General features: G+C 38.2%; 1 protein-coding gene across 6 annotated transcripts in view; it reads left to right on the plus strand.

Moving 5' to 3' along the window:
* Positions 1-22,455, plus strand: part of NECTIN3 (nectin cell adhesion molecule 3) — a 78,924-nt gene that overhangs the window by 49,675 nt on the left and 6,794 nt on the right. For 3 of the 6 annotated variants that reach the window (XM_048494668.1, XM_048494664.1, XM_048494666.1), the window contains one exon: positions 2,777-5,572. In XM_048494668.1, coding sequence (XP_048350625.1) covers positions 2,777-3,369 — 593 coding nt within the window. In that variant the 3' untranslated portion in view covers positions 3,370-5,572. Of the gene's footprint in view, positions 1-2,776; positions 5,573-9,949; positions 10,089-11,294; positions 11,380-13,037; positions 13,128-21,930; positions 21,994-22,455 lie in introns of those variants that run through there. The other 3 variants (XR_007244329.1, XM_048494667.1, XM_048494665.1) reach the window with 3 other exon arrangements.

Here is a 22,455-nt window from a genome sequence, read left to right on the forward strand (position 1 = left end):
TCTATTTTCTTTTTTATTAATTTAGGAAGTAGCAATGATATTAAGTAGAAGTTCTAAGAAGTACACATTGAGAAAGAAGGGCTTGGATGACAGATACTGTTAAAAGAAAAAAATGTGATGGAATAATTTGACCCAGTAAAGGGTTTAGGATGAAAGTTTAAATGGAAAAATGGAGGCAGCTTGTTGCCGGGGGTGGGGAGGAGTATCTTTGGCACCTATAATTTTGTATGAATGTGTGTTTGGCATAGCTTTTGTGAATGAGATCCAACTATTGTATCCACAATTGGGTCTTTATTTAGTGGGTTGTATCCCTCCATCCCCCTTCTGCTACAGTGCACTTGAGCCCCCCCCCCCCCAATTGTTTCTGAGGGTCAGCAAACTATCAGGGACAATATTGTGCAAAATGGGGTCTGCAGCGGGAGACAAATTGACAGAAATCTCTGCCCTCCGCTTCCAAAGTCTTAAGTAAAGTCTGAATATTGCATAGACGTTGGGTACCTGCCACTTGTAAACTTTGTGGGCCATGACAGAAGGTAGAGAGAAGAAAAGTCTGGAATGATTTTTCTTCCTCTCTCAAGATATCTGCCTTTGGAGCAGTCCAAACTGCCAGGTACACTGTTCTCTGCCTCTGTCTACCATCTGATTTTGATGTTCCACAGAAGGAAGGTGGGATTAAATGAAGCCCCTAACCTAATGGTCAGTTGAGTTCTGTCTGCCTCAGCCTGAGAGCCTGAAAACATTCAACACCTGCTCCCAAGCAATTCAGCCAGTTTCTGAGACTTCAGAGCAAACTTTATATCCTCCAGCTTCTAACCTGGGCCCAGGAGATACTGTTCACTAAACCTCTATCACTTGGTTGGGGAAGAGGTGGAGAAACCCATTTCCTGATTTCATGTCTGGACATGAACTGTAATCTGGTTGTGAGGCATAATGCGTTCTTTGCAAAACTATAACTAATAAATAATAGGTGTTCAGTTGCACGATGTTGGAGGGATCAGTAGCCTTCATTAACTTCTTTCAAGCTATCATTGTCTAAGATCCATTATCTCTTCTATGCAATATCTCTATTTACCTCCTATGTTTCTTCTTTATCCCCTTAATGTGCTTTAATATGTTTACTACGAACATGTTAACAAATCATCTAATGTACATGAACAAACTATTCCTGTAGTGAAAGGTAGTACATAGATCTAACATTAATAGCATTCAATAAACTGTATTTTAACTCTGTAAGCAAGATAGGTAAAAAAACATCCAAGATCAAAAAACAAAACTGAAATATAATTTGGGTTAATTTAATTACTAAAACCTAAACTGCTAAAATATAATCATGGCTGAAATGGCTTAAAATACGTTTCTGCCAAAAAAAACCCAAAAAACCCCACACCTTTCTAGATTGGTTAGGGTTAAGGAACCTTTCTAGACTGTTGTCTTGTCTACTCCATTAATGCTAACTTGGAACAAGCAATCAAACTAATATCAGCAATAGTTTCATCCAGTTAATTACGTTTCAAATGACCACATGATAATACCTAGCTGCTTAAAATTATGTACCATTTGAGTTTCAGTTCTAAACTGTTGAATTTCTCCTAATACTAACTTTTTGTAGTATCTTGGAGTTAAAAAACAACTTTAGCTTTATTGATTGCTCCAGTACTTTGAGTATGCTCAGTCTGAGAGTTACAAATAAGCGAATTAAAAACCTTCAAATATTGAACATAACGGTGGTATCCAGGTGGGCTCAGTGAACTTTTTTGTTCTTTTTTTTTTTTACTAGCAGATTCCTGTCCTCCATATAGTTTTGAAATTATCCTCACGGAGAACTGCTGTTGAGAAACTATCCTAGATCTTGAAAACATTAATCTAATTGCAGATTTCTGGATCCAGGCCACAGTTCTCCACGATCCAAGCATATTGTAAAAACACTGAAAATTTGCAAAACCCAAATGTAAATGTATCATTGACTCGCAAAGTCAGCATAATAAAGATTGGGTGTACTATGCAATCTGTAAGTGTATATACCTTCTATAACAGAAACAAAGCATAACCTTGCAGTGTCAAATATTGTATGCAATATTGTATGCAATGCACCTATCTCTAGAAATCAGGTGGTTTTGAATTACAAACTACTTTTGTTTTTATTTGCTCTTCAAGTTTTTTTCAGTTATTAAATCATTATTTGGGTTAGTTGTTTCTAGGTACCTTCCATACTAGTAAGAATTTCAGAAGCATTGAAATGCATAACACACTATGTGTTTGATTACAACTTTTATAGCTATGAAATTAATAATGCTACATATTTGGGGCAAGAGTTAAAATCGTATCTAGCTAACTTTGGCATGCAGTCTGTAGTTTTTCATTCTTTGGTATCAGTGTGAGAATAAAGCCCAGTTCACCCAAAAGCCAATTCTGTGTGTGTTTCTTTCACTTCGTTTTAAATTCTGACTTCTGTGAATAAGGAAAACGTTCAACTTTTGACTGTTGGAATTGATCCCATGTGCTTGCTCTAAAACAGCATGGAAGCAATTGCAGGGAATAATCAATTTTTAATACTTAAGTGAGCTGTCCAGAAGCTGCATGACTTTGTACATAACAAAGTTTGTACTTCTGTCAAAATTAGTGAATAATCATGAAAATATACAAAGAATGAAAAACTATGTTAAAGTCACTTACTTTCCCATCAACTGTGCTTTCTTATCAGCTCTTAACTGGTTTAGTTTGCATTGACATTCTTTGCCTTTTCTGTGTCTTGTGTATCTCTTTGATCTTCCATTAGATCCTCCTACTACTACTACATCACCACCCACGATTCCATGGTTTTCTTCAACTGATGGCATCACAGGTTTAACAACACAACCAAAACTAATGTTTTTACCAACATCAACATGGCCAGAAATGCAGGAAGACAATTGGGGCACCATCATCGGTAGTGCAGTGGGCGGGGCTCTTTTCCTGATACTTGTAAGTGTCTTGGTTGGCGCTGTCTGGTATAGGAGAAGGAGGACGTTCCGTGGCGACTACTTTGCAAAGAACTACATTCCACCATCCGATATGCAAAAGGAATCTCAAATAGATACTCTCCAGGTAGATGATGTGGATTCTTATCCTGACAGTGTGAAAAAGGAAACAAAACATCCAGTGAACAGTCTTATAACTAAAGACTACTTGGGAGAACCTGAAAAAACAGACTGGAACAATGTAGACACTATTAACAGGTACCAGGACAGGTATGAAAGACCAATGGATTACTATGAAGGTGGAACACTAGGAATGAAATACTTGGGTGACGAATGTTACGATGAGAATGAAGATGACTTGGTTTCACATGTAGATGGTTCTGTAATATCTCGAAAGGAGTGGTATGTGTAATGACCACTTTCAAATCTTGACAGTTCATAAAGCCCCTTCATTAGCTGATCACTTTCAGATTGTTTATACTTTTTCTTGAAGAATAAGCTTTTTGGAGTTTATTTTCAGGCTTTTTATATTCTGACTTGACAAATGAAATGTAAAACCTCGTTTAAATGTATTGAAGCTGCTTTATGATTTTTTTTCAATGCTGTACTACTGTCTTTCACAAGATCTGAATTTTAACCCTTTATTTGGCCCATAGCACAAGTTAAAGATCAAAGTGCAAAGTGGAAAAAAATGAAATTGTTATAAAGAGTTTGTAATGAAGCGATTGTCTTTCCTTGCGACTACAAACTTGTAATCAAGAATTATCTTGGTCATCTTTTTGAGCTATGAATTTGAGTAAAAAGCAACATGAAATTGATATGTATATAGAGGTGATCCAAGGCACATTTTGTTTACATAAGATGATTTTTACAATATGAAATATTCTGATGGCACAGTTTTTTCAAAGCTTTATTTTTAGACTTTCCGCACAGAATTGAATACCTCTCTACATTTTTGAGACTTGCCATAATTAGATACTGTAGTGGGTGGTACCTCTTACAGATCACTTGTTGCACTGAACCTGTTGCAAATGGACAAAAGGTCTTGCAACATATCAGTATATTTTTACACTGCATTTTAATTCCAAACACTGGAATATTAGATTAACACTTTAGTTGCATTTTGGAAGAATCTTTTCTAAAGGGTGGATTAAAGTTGCTTCAATAGAAATACTCACCTTAACGAAAATAAAAAGTAATGTTGAGAAGATGTTAGGTTTCTCTAAGCACTCTTCAGAATGTTAATTAAGCACAAAGATATAAATACATTCAGTTAAAACACAGATGCAACTTTATATGTGAGTGGAGATGCATTTTAAGAGAGAAAAATCAGCTTTTCACAGAACTTTGTGGAGTTACAAGGAGTGTGTGGGCTGTATAAAAAGCAGTGACCAAGAAGCATTTTTTTAAAATGGAAAGGCAACCTTACATTTGCTGTGCTTCATTTTTATTAAAGCATATGTAATTCTGAAAAGCTGCCTGTTTTGGGGTGAAAGTATGGAAAGATGTGACAAGACACACAGGTGTCAGCGTAAGAAACAACAATTTTATAAGAAAAGGAGTTGCTTTTTCTGAAATATGTCTGAGGAGATGGGACGATTTCTGCTGTTTAACAGTCCATCAAGGTGTTTAAAAGGAATGCATTTTCTTGCAGAGACTTCAGCATTATTCGAGGAGTTCTGTGGACATTTGTGTCAGGCTTAGAAATAAGCCCCATTGACTTGAGTGGGACTTGTCAAATGTGCATGAAATGGAATATAGTCCATTTTCAGTAAATTTTATCCAAATTCAGAATCTTTGCAAATGAAGTATTAAACTATTTGGCAGCCTAATTGGTGATGTACACTCTAGGTAATGCTGTGTAGAAACTATTTCCAAGTATATATCTGTGAGTAATAAGAAATCATTACAACATGATCCACAGTATTTTTGAGCTTTTCAGTGAGTTCGGTATCTGTATTAAGGTGCAGTTTGACAGTACACTGTGACTTGGTTGCTATGTCTTCAAACATGTGACTGCAGTTTAGTATTTATAAACATATGAAACTGGTTTTCTACACATCTCTATCACATTGATAATTCAAGTGGTCACATTGCTTTACTTGACCAAAGTCTCTCTTCAATACATTAGGAAGTGAAATGATCGAACCATGCTTGGCTGTGAACTCAGACGAGTTACTGTATAGATCTGGTCCATTGCTAGCTGATATAAACTTACTTCAGTCAATTTATGGCCAGACCCTAAGCTAACAGCAGGTCCTAACTCTTATGTATGTGTGTGCGTGTGTGTTTGTTTTTAATTACCCTTTTTAAAGATAGCTTGTGGTCTTAGGAACATCTCAATTGTAAATGATAGTGGCATACTTCATGTAAGCCCTCCAAACACTTTCTTGTAACACTCAAACCTAGAAGCGAGTACCTAATGCTCTGTGTTCTTTTTCTTAAGTTTGTTAAAATTTATCAAGGGTTTCACAGTTAAGTATGAAAAGGTTCATAATAGGGTTAAGATGTTAAGTGTTGCAGTGTTTCTTACCTGATGTATGTTTGGTGTAAATAGAAAACTGATTGTAAGTATGAACTAGCTGTTGTGTGAAATAAATCTTTTGTTAAATTAATTTCTTGAATGCAGCTTATGCACAAGTGATTGAAAAACACATGAACGTGATGTGCTGAAGTAGTATAGCAAACTAGAGAGCAAAACATAGCTTAAAAGAAATTGGTATTTCTATGCAACATATTTGAATTGCACTGGAAAATAATTCCACTAATGGAGTGCTGGTCAGCCTGACAGACTGCTATTAGGAAAGATTGTATAGTAAACTTAAACCATTCTAGCAACCACTGATGCTCTATCTGCTTATATAACCCACATACGAAGGGCAGAAAAAGTCATAAGGTTGCTTTGGTTTTCAGCTATACAAAGTTGAAATTACTATTTTGCTTGATAAAGTGGCCAAAAGATGGGCAGCCCAAGAGGACTTATTGGCAGCACAGGGTAAAAAACCCCGAAGCCTTCCCACTGCCGAAAAGCTTCCATTGGGCTGTTTGTACTCCACCCAAATGGGTTGCATAAGTCCAAACCACCAGTGAGGGAGTACGTCAGACAAAGGCCGGGTGGAAGCCAACTGATGTCAGCTTCAGCCCCAGCCATGCTTCCGGGATTCCCTCCCCCCCACCTGCTACACCAGAGGGGGCACAGGGCCATGGTGGCTGCCTGCCAGCAGATTTGCCCCTCTGCTGGGGTAAGTGCCCTGGGGAAAGCCAAATCTGCTGGTGAACCCTGCACTTCCTCCATAGGTGGTCCCCCCCACCTTGGATTGGGCCATTATTCTGTCAACCACAGAAGAATGTATATAAAGTCACCCAAGACTTAAGCTAATGTTGCTGTGCAGTAACTGTTTCCATGATTAATATTTCTGATTCCCAGAAAAATAGAATCCAGGTATATGTGAAAAATGGATCAAATCTCTTGATTCCACACATCCATTCTGCTAACTGTGGTGCTTTCTACCAGCATAAGGCATCTTCTCTTGATGGAAGAGGCTCTGCTTCTCTGCCAGTGTCAGAAGAAGGTTGCTTACACTGAAGGACATCACTTTTTGGACAAATCCGCAGGATCAAACTCAAGGTTTATAATACTTAATACTTCTAAACCTCTGTAGAATATTTTAAACTTCTGTAAACAGAGGAATACTTAAACAGCAGTAGGTTTTATCATCAAGAGGCCTTTAAAATTGTCTGAGTTACTGTTTGAGGTTACCAATTCGCTGATTTTCCATGATGGCTCAAGGGCATTATGGATCTGCCATTTTTCGATTTTTGCTTTTTCACAGTTAGCTAAGACTTCTTTCATGTTTGTACTTTTTCTCCTTACAGGTTACCAATTGTTCTATCCCAGAATCACATTGATTAAATCAGAGCAAAAAGAAATGTGAACGTGATTGCACAATCACATCAAGATTCTTTTTTTGTTCTGTGATTTAATCAGCAGAAATGTGCAGTATCTTAAGTTTATTTTAACCATTCTCCAAATCCAGATCCCTGTTAGCTGCGTTGTCTTGTTGAGCAACACAGTGCTCTAGTTTGAAAACGACTAAAGTAGCTATAAAATGGTTCAGGAGGCCACTAATCTTTACCTGTCAAAATTTTTGCTCACCTTGTCTTTAGAAGACACACAATAGGCTACTTGTGAGACCTGCGTTACACTCAATAGTTTGTGGGTAAATCTTGACTCCGCAGTTGCACTTCTGACTACCTTCCCTTGGAATGCCACAAAATAAATGTTGAAGTAAGACTGTTGGTTAAATCACTAGGACAACACTTCTCAAAATAAAATCTTGTCAGATGTGTAGTTTGAAAGGATCAGTCTGTCATCACTGGCAGTTGATGAGATAAGTGACAAAATAAAGCAAAAGGATACAAACACTTCTTCAAGGCTAGTGTCTGAAATTTTTTCTGAAGCTATAGAAGTTGCTTCAGTGTGGAATTATAGTAGGTTCTTGTTTGGTGAAGGAATACGCATGTGCGCTCATGTAGTGTATATAATTTTGTCTGTTTTGTTAAATGTACGTGTAGCAAATCAGGTAGGCAAACATGCATTCTTATTTCTACTGGAGTATTATAGTGTTCCTACACAGAAGTAAGGCTTCTTGCAGGAAATGGTTACTTATAGAGCACATTTCACCTCCTGCTATAGTAGGATTCATGATTTGAGACTAGTGTAATGTAGTCATAAACTTCCTGATGTTTCTTTACTAGTAATTTGTTATATTTCTAATCCAACCTTCAGAGCCGCTTATATATGTTTTCCACGTGATGTTTCATGCAGGTAATTTCAAGTCACATCTGCTTAGTTTCACTAGCTAAACTGCATCATGACTTGCAGTTGGACTCCATTTTGTGGGAAGCGGGGGAAGTAAAGTAGTAATACTTAAATAGATAAAATGTGCCTGCAGATCTTTCCCTGGACCACTCAATGTTGATGCTTGGAATTCTGCAGGTTGCAAAATCATATTCCATATGTAGTAACACTGAATGGCAGCCATAAATCAGTTAGGAAGTTGGCAGCCACAGGTCAGTTTGGATGATTGAAAGGCTAGTTAATAACAAATATGGCAGCAGGTAGTTTTTTTCTGGCAAAAAAATGAAACAATATGTAGGCCCCTATGCAAATGAATTTTACATTGTGTGTAGATTCCACAGAAAGTAATAGAGGTTTGGGTAGGCTTATCTAATGTTAACCAATGGTGCTTAAAGCAAAAGTGTAAATGGTACCAAATTATTTTGTCCCCAGTCCACCCCCCTGCAGCTGCCAAGGCGATCTTATGCTGAAAAAGAAGGGGGGGTTAGTTACCCCTGCAGTGTTATTTTTGTTAAAATTGCCTCATTTAAGTGTAAATAGAAAGTAGGAGGAAGAATTAAAAACAAAATTCAATTCTCCATCCCCACTCCTGTGTTTCAGATCTTCACAGCTACATTTTGTGTTTGTATTTGGAGACAAACTTCATAAAGTAGACATTGTGTACAGTCTGACTTTTAAACAGAATTAACTGTATTTAATTAAACCTTTGAATTGAACCTTGCTCTTCAGTCTTTGAAAGACATTTGCATTGTAAAATTCATCTTAAATTTGTATCAAAGTGTAATATCAGCATGTTCTACTTTCATTCGTAAAGCAGAAAGTCTTGCATTTGGACAATTTCAATGAAGCAAAATGAGTATTGTAATATTTGTAGGTGTAACATAGGGAACATTAATGAGAGCCAGCCTGATGTAGTGGTTAGGTCAGGTGCCTTCTAATCTGGAGAACTGGGTTTGATTCCCCGCTCTGCCAGTTGAGCTGTGGAGGCTTATCTGGTGAACCAGATTAGCTTGTGCACTCCAACACATGCCAGCTGAGTGACCTTGGGCTAGTCACAGTTCTTCAGAGCGTTCTCAGCCCCACCCAGATCACAGGTTGTTTGTTGTTGGGGAGGGGGAAGGAGATTGTAAGCCCCTTTGAGTCTCCTTACAGAAAGGGGGTTATAAATCCGAACTCTTCTTCTTCTATTAAATCATATTCAAACATTTCTGATAAAAATGATTGTGGAAGAGGCTTTCTAACTTCAGTCTCAGCTAAGCAGGATCAGCCCTGGTCAGTATTTAAATAGGAGACCACCAAGGAATACCAGGGTCGCTCTGCAGAGAAAAGCAATGGCAAACTACCTCTGCCTTGAAAACACATGGGATCGCAATAAGTCAGCTGTGACTTGATGGCAAAAAGAACAGAGACAAGATTAGTGTTAAAAGAAAGTCTGGTTGTTTATACTTGGTATAGTTCTCAGTTTTGTAACTCTTGAAAAAAAGGTTCATCTCCTTATATATTCACAGAAACGCATGTTATGTCAGACACAGTTTGCACAGAAATTGGATAGTAATACTTGATCAGTGCACTGACAATAAAGTGCCTATGTCTCAGGGACGTAGCATAATATAAGGTTGCCTTGGTAAGTATAGCATAGCATACTTTTTGCATTTGTATGAGTTTAGATTTCCAAAGCAACACTGATTTACAGTGTAATTTGTCTTGATTTTATTATGTCCTGCCTATGTCCCACTTAATGAAATAATAGGTCTGATTTTTAAGTAGTGTATAAGTTATGTGGTGAAATTACTTTACCAAAAGTTGTCCAGGATCATTTTCTCAAAATATTTGAAGTCTTAGGAAATGAAAGCATTTTCTTATTCCATGTTTTGTCTTCCTTATTTATTCATGTCCTAGACTCTTACAGCTGTATTTTCAAAATGTATTATTTGCAATCATTGTTCAGTATTTTGTGGAGCTGTTGATGACTCACTTGCACTGAAAATAGCAATTTGTAAAATCTGTACAAAATGTTTAACTGTCTTTTCAGAGGCAGTCAGCCATATTTCTATTTCCAGATTTTGAGAAGAGTTTTGATTAGTGTGACATACCGCTTGAAAAGCATAATACATGCTCAATTACATTTCAGATGTTCCATTTAAGCAGTCGTCATCTGTAGCTGTAGCAGGGGCTGTTATAGGAGCTGTTCTTGCTCTCTTTATCATTACAATTTTTGTGACGGTACTACTGACTCCCAGAAAGAAAAGACCCTCCTACCTGGACAAAGTGTAAGTTACATTTCTTTAAATCAGATTAAGTCATGCAGTCTCTCCTGAAGTTTATATTGTACCAATAAGCACTTAAACAGACCTTGAATTGGTAACAGAAAATACCAGGATGCACTGAGTTATACCTTCCAGTGTTTATTTAGACAGTACAGGATGTTTTCTGCCAATGCAAAACCTTACAACATTCATGGAATGGGCCATCCTTTACTATGTATGGTGATAGGCTGTACCCATGAGACCAAAATACATCCCACTTTAAAGAATTTGCCTTTGTACAAGTTAAGGAGTGGTTGTCCCTTTCATCTTAAGCAATATTTGCAACACAAGAAGTAAAAATGCCTCCTGGTTCTTGGAAGTGTTCAGCTTTAATACTTCCCTTTAAAAAATATTGACAGCAGTTAAATTTATTGTCGAAGGCTTTCACAGCCAGAATCACTGGGGTGTTGTGGGGTTTCCGGGCTGTATGGCCTTATTCCAGTAGCATTTTTTCCTGATGTTTCGCCTGCAGTTGTGCCTGGCAACTTCAGAGGATCTGATGGTAGTAAAGCAAGTGGAGTATATATACCTGTGGAATGTCCAGGGTGGAAGAAATAAACATTCCCATTGATTAGCAAGTGTAAAAGATACAATTAGCAAGTGTGATTTGCATGTGTTAACAATAAAGTTGCATAATCAATTAGTGAGGGCTTCTGCATAGCAGTTCCTGGCATTTTAATCCATTTGATTGCTCTTGCCTGGAGACATCCTGTGTCTGCATGGTGTTCACTCACCATTGTCTTGATTCTAGTGTTTCTAAGTAGCCAAATTTTGCTCATTTTCATGGTTTCTTCCACTTGTTCAAGTTTTACTGACTTTTTATATATAATATTCTTCATTCTCCTTTCTCCAGGTTATAGATAGCACTTAAAGTTGTTGGATTATTTGAATTTGTATTTATTAAAAACTTGACTAATTTCTGTGTGGTGTATTAGTTAGTTAGTTGGTTAGTTGGTTGGGTAGTTAGCTAGTTAGCTAGTTAGTTATTATGGTGCGTATCTCTGGTTTCAGCAAAAGTGTCTAAGGCAGCTTACGGTATTTATGTTAAACTATCAGTGTGAAATGGCACTGACTTTTATGATAAGTAGCAAATAGTTTTTCAATTTAACTAATGTGAACTTCATTTCATTTTAGCAGTGGCAATGGGTAAAGTTTAACTTTTTGTTGCAGAATTGATCTTCCTCCAACACACAAGCCTTCATCTTTGTATGAAGAAAGAACTCACTCCTTATCTCAGAAAGAAATAATTCTTCCAGTAAGTTATTGACCAGAGCTTCAAAATATCAGATAATTGTTCACAGAATATTATATACAGGTACTTAATACCTATATATACAGGTCTATACAGGTACCACTATACCTTTCTTTATATAATTTTTTTCTCATTTGCCAGAGTAGATAATAAAAAATAAAACTGATGCATCAAATACTATTGAAGTAATATTTGGTCATTGACCGTAAATAAAGTCGTCTTTGTCTTCTTCTTCTGCTATTACTACTGCTGCTACTACTACTAATACTATTGGATTGAATTACATTATACAGTTTCCAGAATACATTCAGGCTTAATCTAAAGTAAATTTCAAGAGCAGAAGAGTAAATTTCAAGAGAGTTCACAAAGAATAGGAGCCAACACTAAAATGACTTTCGCTGTCAGGGAGAATCCGCCCACCTACCATTCTGTACAGGTCACCTAAAAAAAAAAAAAGAGCCACTTAGCACAGAGTGGTAAACTGCAGTAGTCAAAGCTCTGCTCACAACCTGAGTTCGATCCCAGTGGAAGTCAGTGTCAGGCTACAAGTTACCTAGCATGTTTTGGGCAGGTCTGAGCACCAAGTACTGTGCAAACTCCCCAAGCATGTTTTCTCCCTGTAGCAGTGATATGTTCATTATTGCCCAGCCGTTCTAGGGAGCTCCCCTTTTCTACTTTTGTGTGTTGCACATGTGCAGCTACACAGGTGCAGTCGATCGGATTGTGGGACAGTTGGCATGACTACGGGGATCCTTTCTGTATGCCTGCACAGTTACGCATGTGTTGTAGGAAATTTTTAACAAGAGAGAAGCATCTCTGTGCGAAGGGCTCTATGGACTCCAATCGCTGCCTAAATGGAGGAAGGCTACACAAGCAAATGAGAAAAAGGAAACCGAGTTCTTTTTTAAAGACTGCAACCTGTTATACATATGTTGTGCAGAATCCATCAATGTTAGTGTAGTTAAAAAGACCTTAGTGTAATCATTTTTGTCACTCTTTTCTATACCACCCCAACTATTATATGTATTCTGAGTTTTAATTCAACATGTCTTTCAAACATTTACCAAGTCAGTTATTTTAAGAAAGCAACAAGATTGTCAGGTATAAGCTTTTGAGAAGCAAAGTTTCCTTTATCTGCGTCCCCGTACCCCAGACAGAATGTGGGAGGGGTGTTGCAGAGAAAAAATGTAGGATGCAAAGGTGCATTGCACATTGTAATCAGCATGCTTATAGCAGAAAAGAAGTGCTTAGAGGCAGAAAATCAGCATCTGTCGTGGAATAAGAATACTGTGTCCCTGTTCAATCCTGGGGGAGTCAGTTCTGAATTTGTGAATGAGCTCAAGTTTAGCAATGTCATGTTGTAATCTCCTCTTGAAACGTCTCTGTTTGAGGACTGCCACTCTTAAGTGAGCAATAGAATTACCTGGACGATTAAAATGTTCTCCTGTTAGGTTTGAGTGTTAGGATTTTTATTGTCAGATTTATGTTATTCTGTTTGTCTGATGTAGAGAATGGAAGGGATTCCTTGCATTTGATGTTATATATAACTGGAAAATGATCAAGCAAATGAACCTGAGATGATATGGCTAGTGTTGTTAGGTGCAGTAATTGTATTGTCAAATTAAATATGGAAGTAGAGATGGCTTCTTTATTTGTTGCAGGCCATGGTCCCAGAGTCCAAGGGCATTGATCTGGATGAGAAGTTGTTCAAAATTAGGAGGCTGTCTGTGGACTAGAAAAGGTTTGCATTCCAATTCCTGTAAGAGAGGAGTATCATTTTCCAGCATAGGTAATAGTTGACTAATGATGCATTCAACCAGTTTGAACTGAGTATGTCATCATCAGTGGCGTTCTAGTGTTGTTTAGTTTGGGCCTATCTTGTAGCAGGATATCCCTTGATATCGTTTTGGCTTTTTTGATCTGTTTATTTACTTCATTTGGTAGGAGAGCTCCCGTCGGCACCCCGATTGTGGGGTGCCACAAGGGGCAATCCTTTCCCCAATGCTCTTTAATATCTATATGCACTCCCTGGCTGAGCTGGTCCGGGGTTTCGGGCTGCAGTGTCACCAGTATGTGGATGACACCAACTAGTCTTGACAATGGCAGGTCATCTGCACTCGGCCCCTGAGGCTCTCCAACATTGTTTTGAGACTGTGGCTGACTGGTTGAGAGCGAGCAGGTTGAAACTGAACCCAGCAAAGATGGAGGTTCTGTGAGTGGGTCAGGGAGAGATGCTGGCCGATTTTGGGCTGCCTGTTCTGGCCGGTGAGGAAATACATTTTGGGAATGGGCAGCCTAAAAGTCCAATAATAAATAAAAAAAATTGTAATTCCAAAAATGCTTGCTTTCGATCCTGCAAGTGAGAGTCCCTATCTGAGGGATAAGAACAGCTACAGCTGTAGCGAGAACTTTGCTGTTGATAGCTGATCATTTGATGTGTTTAGGATGGTCAAAGAAAGGAACCAAAACCAACTCAGAAAACAAGTTAGGGACCAAAAAGCTAGAGCCAACATAAAATAACAAAATAGAAATTTCTTTGTTGTGCGCAAAAATTAATAAAAAGATTAGAAACCAAAACCTCATAAAGGTATTCAAAACCACCATACGTAAAAATATAGTTTGGTAATGCACATAAATCGCTGTGATGAGATGCTTTCTGGTGAATTATTTTCAGAAGTCATTGTGTAGAATATGAATATCTTTATACTTGTTCTAAACCACCTCTTTTTTTAGCATATGCAATGAAAAAAAACCCAATGGATTGTTCAGTTATGTTCTACCTAGTATGTCTGTCTAAAAGAAACACAAGGTAGACTGATGATACAAGCAGGACAGAGTAGTACCATTCAAGCCTCACTGAAGTTAATGAGGAAAATAGGCTTATTTTGAAAATCGCTTGAATTGTGTAATAATGCTTGGTTAACATTTCTGGAGATGATCTAATAGCAAATGTGCAATCTAAGCAGGTTATACGTAGACCATTCAGAAGTAATCATGCAGAATCACAGAAGTGATAGTATTTTTAGTGATTATGAAATGAATTATTTTTGTTTACATTGTTGTAAAATACCAAAGGAAGAAGAACAGACACAGACAAAAATATGCTTAACGGTTGAAAGACAGACATGACAATGATTCAGCGGTGTCTGGTTTGTAGCAGATAAAGAGCAATCACTTTGAACAACTTTATGAAACAACTGCATTAACCAGTGCAGATCCACTACATTCCAAAATTACAATTAGCAGTATTGTAACAGTTTCACAATAATAAATCCATGTATGAAGTGTGTTCCTATCCTTGGAAAATATGCATAGAAAATATTATTTTTTAAAGATCTTTATTAAATAACAATAAGCTGTACATGCAATTTATACATAACTTAAAAAGGGAGCACATCACAGTCGTTTAGTATATTGTATCCATATGACCTTTTCCTGGATTGCTCATTATTATTTTTCACATTCTGGAACAATCTGGGTATATTCTTCAGTCTTCATGCGCCACTTGACTTTGCTCAGCCATTAACACCCTCCAGTGTCATCTATAACAAAGTTTAGGGTACTATTGTGCAAAATGCATTAGTCCAGAGATTAATATCCTCAGTTGATAACCCAAAGTCATAGAGTTGCCTTCTACTAAAAACTTCTGCTAGAGCTAAATTTTCTGCGTCTTTTGGAAGTGCTGATAGATATCGCGGATTGAATTTTCTAGTGCATACATATTTTTGTTTTTGTGTAATCTTTTGGGATTGTAGGTTAAAATTAAAAATAAATATTGCATAATATCAGAAAATAGAGAATTGGCACAAACTGAAACTCACTGGGAAGAAGTAGTTTCCACCCAACATGCTAATATTGCATTAATATGCTGCTGTAGTTCGAACAGTAGAAGACCACTGCTATATTTGTCCTTCTTTTCTTCTCCCCCCCACCCCCCTGTGACAGCAAATCCTACATCTGTCAGGGCCCATTTCAATAAAACTGGTTACTTATTACGAGTAATCTTCTTTTTACATAACAAGAAATCTTGCTGAAACTTTGATAGCATTGATCTCTCATGCCTGCCCCCTTTAACAGCTTGAGTTTATGTTCATCCTTCTAAATACCACTTTGTTCCTCTGCGGTCAGGGAGCATAAGCTTTGATTACCCTTAGTTGATGCTTAACTAGAAAAAAAGTAGCATTTTTCATTTGTCAAGGATCGTGATGCCAAGAATCCTTGGCACTGATTCGTCAAGTTGCTCTAACATCAGTTCACCACATTGCTTATTCAACTCCCCCAGTTTTCAAAAACAGCTTTAAAACAACACAGGAAAATGCCAAACCCCTGCCCCCAGCAAAACACAAATGGTACACTTTGAACTCTCTGTAGCACTTTTGGAAGTTGTGGCTTCAAGCACATACATTCTACTCAATTCAGTTATTAAAAATAAACAGCATATCCTAAAAAAATTTAAATAGCTTGTGTTAAATAGAAATGTAAGCTCAGACCAATAGCCGAAATGGTGATCTTCTTGTACCCTGGTTCAATAAATAGGGAGGTATCATATTGTTCATTAGTTTACCTGGGAGCATTTTTAAAGAGAGTTTAACTGAGATATATTTTCTGTTCAGTGTTGTGTCTTCAAAGGCCAGCCATGGAGAGCTGATCAGATGGCTTCTAGATGCTTCAGAATACTTGGAGCACTACCCCCTTCCATCCAGAGCGGAGACCCAAATTTCCTGCCCAAATAATCACATGATGGAGGTGGGGAGAGTGCTTGTCCCTGTGTTTGGTCTTTGCCACCATGGGGAGAGGACCAGCTTCAGCTGAGCTCTTCAGGTTTTTCTTTCATCTTCTTTGTCAAGATGGCATTATTCAAGAAATGTTCAAAGTGTGCAACAAAGATGGCTCAAAACGATGAGCATAATGAATGTCTTTTCTGCCATGGTGAGAATCATGTTTTGGAAATGTGCCTTTTCACCCCAGTCATGAATATGCTTTCAGGCTTAAGGCTATGTTGTAGGAAAATTCTCCCACTTCGATGGATACTTAAATATTTAAAGAGGGCTCACACAACTTCAGACCCACAGCTCTGGCTGGACTGACTCCTGATTCAGTTTTGATGGCCAAACAGGCAACTTTTGAGCCCCTACTAAAAAGGCCAAAAAGAAGGTTAAAAATATCTCTTAATATAAGCCGATGTCTTCTCGACACAGAAGCTCATCTCCTACATGTCTACAGTCTGATCCCATGGTTTTTCAACCAGAGGTCTCTTCTCAAAGCTGATCACAGTCATATGCACAGTTTCAAAGCTCGGTGCCAACACTTTCTCTGATTCCCCGGTTCATCAACTGGATGTCTCTTCTCAGCGTTGATCAACATTGTTTTCTTAATACCAAAACTCTCCTGTTCGAGGTTGAAAATCTCCTTGCTGTCGTTGGTCGAATTCTCCACCTTGTATCAATCAGAATCAGAGCCTGGGAACCTCTTGATATTTATATCAAAGTTCCCACTCTCCTCGACACCAAACGTAATTGTCTCCTCTCTGCCATCCCTAAGAGTCAAGAGCTCCACCATCATCCAAGCACTCCCATCTTTTTTTTGACAGACTGTTCTTGATTTTGGCGCCTCATTTTTGACAGACTGTCCTTGATGTTGGCGCCTCATTTTCAACTGTCATCTGCAAGGTTTCCACTCTTATCCTTGCCAGCCTTCCTGTATTTGCTGTTCGGGGACGTACATGTCCCCATGCCCCCATTGGGATATGCTTGAGCATGCCTCCATAACTGCTCTTTAGAGCAATTCCTGAATCTAAGGACCAAGATATTAAACTGCTTCTATAACAGAGTTGGCCCAACTAACAGGAGTGGAAGAAGAAGAAATAGAGAGAGGGATTGATAAGGTTTTCCATATTAACTCCACCTTTCACAATCAGAAGAAGTTACCGAGAGATTGCCTTGTCCAGTTCAGTTCTAGAACTATAAGAGACTGAGTATTACAGACTCATTACATAAATAATCTGAAAATGGATAGAAAACAAATTTTAAAGGAGATACCATTTAGATTTTTGAAGAAAAGGAGAGAATACATATTTCTGACTGACTGCCTGAAAAAAATGGCATTCCACTCATGGGAAATTCCATCTCCTTTTAAAGGCAAAAGACGCAGGATTCTAGAAACTCTGAAAGCTGAGGAATTCCTTCGTAAATACAAAAAGACTTGTGACGCAACACAAGAAAAATAAACGTAATGAAATACAAACCGCTGTCTTGGAATGTTAATAGTTGTAAAAAAGAGAAAGATTTTTCATTAAAAAAACAAAAAATGGATGTAATTTGCTTGCGAGATAAACATATAAGAAGACAAGACAGCAAATATGTGATTAATACATATTTGGGCCAAAAATTTGTTTCTTTTGATATCAAGAAAAAGAGAGGAGTGGTTCTCTATGTAAAGGCACCGTTCAAATCAAAATTGATATTTAAAGATGACTTGGGTAGACTTTTGGCTGTAGAGGTTACAACTGCAGGGCTTAAAACTGTTTAGTAGGCATGTGTACCCCAAATGAAAAGAAACTCCAGTTTCATAAAGAATCAGAGCAGAGATTACTGGAGCTTGCATATATTAATGCGGGATTTCTGTAGCGTTGTCTCGACACAGGCGGAAAATTGGAAAAAGCTATCAAAAACTACAGAAGGTAAACTTCCTAAATGTGTTTTTTTAACCTGGTGGAAAATTTGAGTTTGCAGGATTTATGGAGGTCCAAAAATGGTAATTCCAAGGATTTTACATTTTACTCTGAAACGCAACTCTTCCTGATGACCTCCAAAGGTGACCAACAAACACTTGTTGACATCAAGACATAATGAGACTACCTTATCACCACATCTCTATCATGAACTAGACAATAGTGTTGCCTTGGACTTGCCGACAGAGTCTGAAGACACATCCATTCCTTCTCTGGAAGATAGTGTTAAGGAACCAGTCCCAGTTTCCCCAATGGAGAACCTTAAATTCTATTCAGAGCATTTAATCCAGGTGGTGAACATTCTGTACATTGACTATATTCGGTTGGATCTGAGGTTCTCAGATCCAATCGTGAGTGTGTTACACACCACTAATACAGGGCAAATTGTCCTCCCTTTAATCAATGGTATTTGGGAAATTGCTGAGGGTGTGTGGGGCTTTCACAAGTCAAGCTTCCACTAAGAAACTGAAAAAAATTGTATAAGATAAACCAGTAGGTGTCTGAATTCCTCTTTTACCACCCCACACCTAATTCAGTGGTAACAGAGGTGTTCCCCTCACATTACAAATCTGGTTCCCATTCCTCCCCTATGGATATGGATGGGAAGAAATAGACAGTTAGGCAGAAAAGTGTATTTTTTCTGATTCTCTAGGTCTTAGAGTATCCAGTTTCACTACTGTCATGAGAGGCTACCAAATGGCACAGTTCATTGATTTCTTTCAGAGAATTAAAAAAAAACTCTGGGTAAGGGATTTATTTGCTGAAAGATCCAGTTTGGAAAAGCAGCAATTGAGTGCTGCAAGACATATGGCTGATAGTGCAAGCGGAACTGTGGCATCTGGAGTCGTGCTGAGAAGACGTTCTTGATTTGGGGCTTCCTCTTTTTCCCCAGACACCAGAGCCAGAGTTTAAAATCTTCCTTTCGAGGGCCAGAATTTCTTCAGTGATGAAACTGATACTGTTCTGAATGGGATTAGAAAAAGTAGACTTACAGCAACATTGTTGGGTATTCGCTCCCAGGGCACTGGGGGTTTGGTGTTTCCCTTATCACTCACATCAATATTGTTCTAGCAAATCATATTGTTGCTGGCAACCTTATCATCTCCAGGGTCTTAGGTCCCAACACATTTCCCAGCAACAGAGAAAACACATCCAGCATTTGCAGAAGGGGAGGGGGGGGAATAGTACCCCAGAGATCTGCCATCCAGGGGAAAACAGATTGGCGTGACAACATGGTAAAGAATGCTATTTTCTTGACAGGTTGTCATTGTTCCACAACCAAAGGTCATTAATAAACCAAGATCACTGGCTACTTTCAATGATAAAGTATGGTTACTGTTTACATTTTAGGTCTATCCCTACCCAATTTTTTCCATCACCATTCCAGTTTTTCCTCTCCTCTAATAGCAAATTTCCATGCTACTGCTAAAGGGTACCATCAACTTAGTACATCTTTTTCTAAAAAGAGATTTTATTCCAGATACTTTCTAGTTGATAAGGATGGTATTAGGAGGCCAATGTTGGTCCTCAGATGTCTCAATAAGTATAAACCTAAAGGACACCAATGTTAGTCCTCAGATGTCTCAATAAGTATAAACCTAAAGGACACCAATGTTGGTCCTCAGATGTCTCAATAAGTATAGACTTAAAGGACACCTATTTTCGTTGACCACGAATTCTATAAGAGATTTTAAAGATTTGAATATGGGAATAGCTACTATGGATACGACATATTATCTCTTGCATTATTAGCTATAGTTTCATATGTTTTTACCAAACACATGTAAGTTGTAGTTGCATTCTTCATTTCAAAAGGCTGTGCAGTGTACCCTATTTGGACAACCAACCTGTTTATCGCTCCTTTCTACCCATTTTTGGGCATTACCTGACTTCCCAGACATCAATTAATCTGAAGCTACTACGTAATACAGAAAAGTTCTGCTTACAACCTACTAAAAAAATAGTTTATTTTTTGGATGTAAACTTTTTCGAAGTCAGGGCAATCAGATATACTCTTGCAACTCTTTCAATCACAGTGTTGGGAAAACATCTGCGATGGACGATATGGCAGCAGAATTTTACATCAATAACAATGGGGATTGAATCCCATGATTCTTTGTGCTGAGGTCTTCCAATTGTGACATTGAGCCATACAACACAGCAAAATATGCATAAACACTTGGAAACCACTGGCTACTCTGATTTGTTCTTTTGTCTTACAAGGTTGCCTTTCTGGTCACTATCACCTCAACTATAAGAGAGGGGGCATTATTGGATGTTTAACTTAACCCCCCTTTCACAAGGTTCCATGCTGACAAAGTAATACTATGGCCTAGATTAGAATTTAGGCCTAAGGTGGTATGCCAGTTCCATACGTCACATTGCCTGTGTTTTTTTCATCTCAAATGTCACCCGAGGAATCACTCCACACTTAATGTTAGAAGGGTATTCCTTTCTAATTTAATTTGTACAAATTCCTTTAAAGCCAAACATTTATTTGTTTGCTTTAAGGGTCCAAAAATGGTAAAAGTGCTTCTTCTCAAACCAATTCTAGATGGGTAGTTTCTGCAATCAGATTGGCATATAACAATGCTAATGTAGATTGTCCACTTCAAGTTAAGGCTCTTTCCACCAAGGCTCAAACCTCTGCAGCTGCTTTCCTTGCCATGGTTGATCTCCAGGATATCTGCAAGATAGCAACCTGATTTGCTCCATCCATTTTCATCCAACATTACTCCCTCAATGTGAATTCCAAGAGAGATGCAGCTGTTAGGGGAGCAGTTTTACAGTTGCTGTTTCAATGACAAGCCCTCACCTGCCTCCATAGTAAGTGAGTTTGCTACTCTCTGATGTGGGGCTGTGCTGAAGACACAGTGATGAAAACAAAGTTGCACTTACCTCGAACTGTTGTTCATTGTGTGTCTTCTGTGCAGGTACACATCACTCCCTCCTTCTCCTGTTATGGGCTCTTCCATAGCGGCAAAGAGAAAACTGAGGGATGATTATTCTCCCTGTCTCCATTGCATGACCATTGGAAGGGAGACCGCGTGCTTTTGGCTCTGGATGGGGGTGCAGCTACAAGCGCTCTGAAGCTTCTATAAGGTTTCTAGTCAGTTCTCGAAGCTGGCCTGCACCTGTGCAGTCCCATGCGTGCCTGCATGGAAGACACTTGATGAACAACAGTTGCAGGCAAGTGCAGCTTTATGTTCTTAAAAAAAAATCAGATTTCATATAGTTCTCGGAAAATCATAATCTAAAATGTATGGTATTAGTTGCTGAAATAGGAACATGAATGCACTCACTTTGTATCAGTGGAACTGTGTGGATATCAAGTGATTCTTAGATTATGCTGCCTTTGAATCCTGTGTAACGTAGTCGTATTAGTGAAAAGGTATATATTTTTATAGGCAATATTTGGTGTGAGAGAGCCCTGGCAGAGGCTATAATCACATCTGAAAGTCAAAATATAAACATGGATTTTGAATGTTAACTACATTATTAGCATTAAAAATTAATTTTAGCTTTGAGGGTTGCCTCACATTTCACTGTACCAGGCTTCCACAAATATTTTCCAAGTAAACATGAATAGAGTGAAGGGAATGTTAAATGTGGGGGGGGGGGGGGGGGGGGGCAGCCAACAGGCAGTAGTTTCTTCAATCATGTACATTCTTAAATGTGGATATCAGCACATTTTTCTATTTCTTGCAGAAAATACCAGGTGAACCTGATCGCTGCATAATCTAAGAGCCATTTTGACAAAAATGTATCACGCTTCTGTAGTAGTTCATGAAACAGTCTCAAATAACTTTCTTTTTCTTTTCTAGAAAGAGCACTTCTCAGTGCAGAATCAATTTAGAGACAAGGATGTTGGAAATATGCAGCATAAAGTAAGTAATATGCTTTACTGTACACTGAAAGCATCTTTCAGAATATTCTAGTGCTGGAGAGGACAGATGTGTTAGTCACGAAGGGGCAAGTTGTACAAAAATGTATAGTGTTTTAGAGCAGCTCTACATTGCTTGAATGTGGAACCATTTTTCTCTGCTTTTTTTAAAAAATCAAGCCACCATCCCACCCAAATTATAATGTACCTTGCAGAGGGAAAATGCATACCTCAGTTTTTCTAGGAAGAGGCAAATAGCACCTCCTGTCCAGAGTGTGGGTGAGTGTGCCTGAGCATGGGAGAGGAGGAGGGAGTAGTATTGGTGCTGTTTTCCCATCCAGAGCATAGACGTAAATGTTCACTTCCTTCTTTTCACAAAAGGAAAAGGAGAGTGCTGCTGTGGCAGCTTTAAAGAAGAGAAGAAGAAGAGTTTGGATTTATACCCCCCCCCCCTTCCTCTCCTGTA

Source organism: Sphaerodactylus townsendi, linkage group LG04 (assembly GCF_021028975.2).
Source record: "Sphaerodactylus townsendi isolate TG3544 linkage group LG04, MPM_Stown_v2.3, whole genome shotgun sequence".
Taxonomy (NCBI): Eukaryota; Metazoa; Chordata; class Lepidosauria; order Squamata; family Sphaerodactylidae; genus Sphaerodactylus; species Sphaerodactylus townsendi.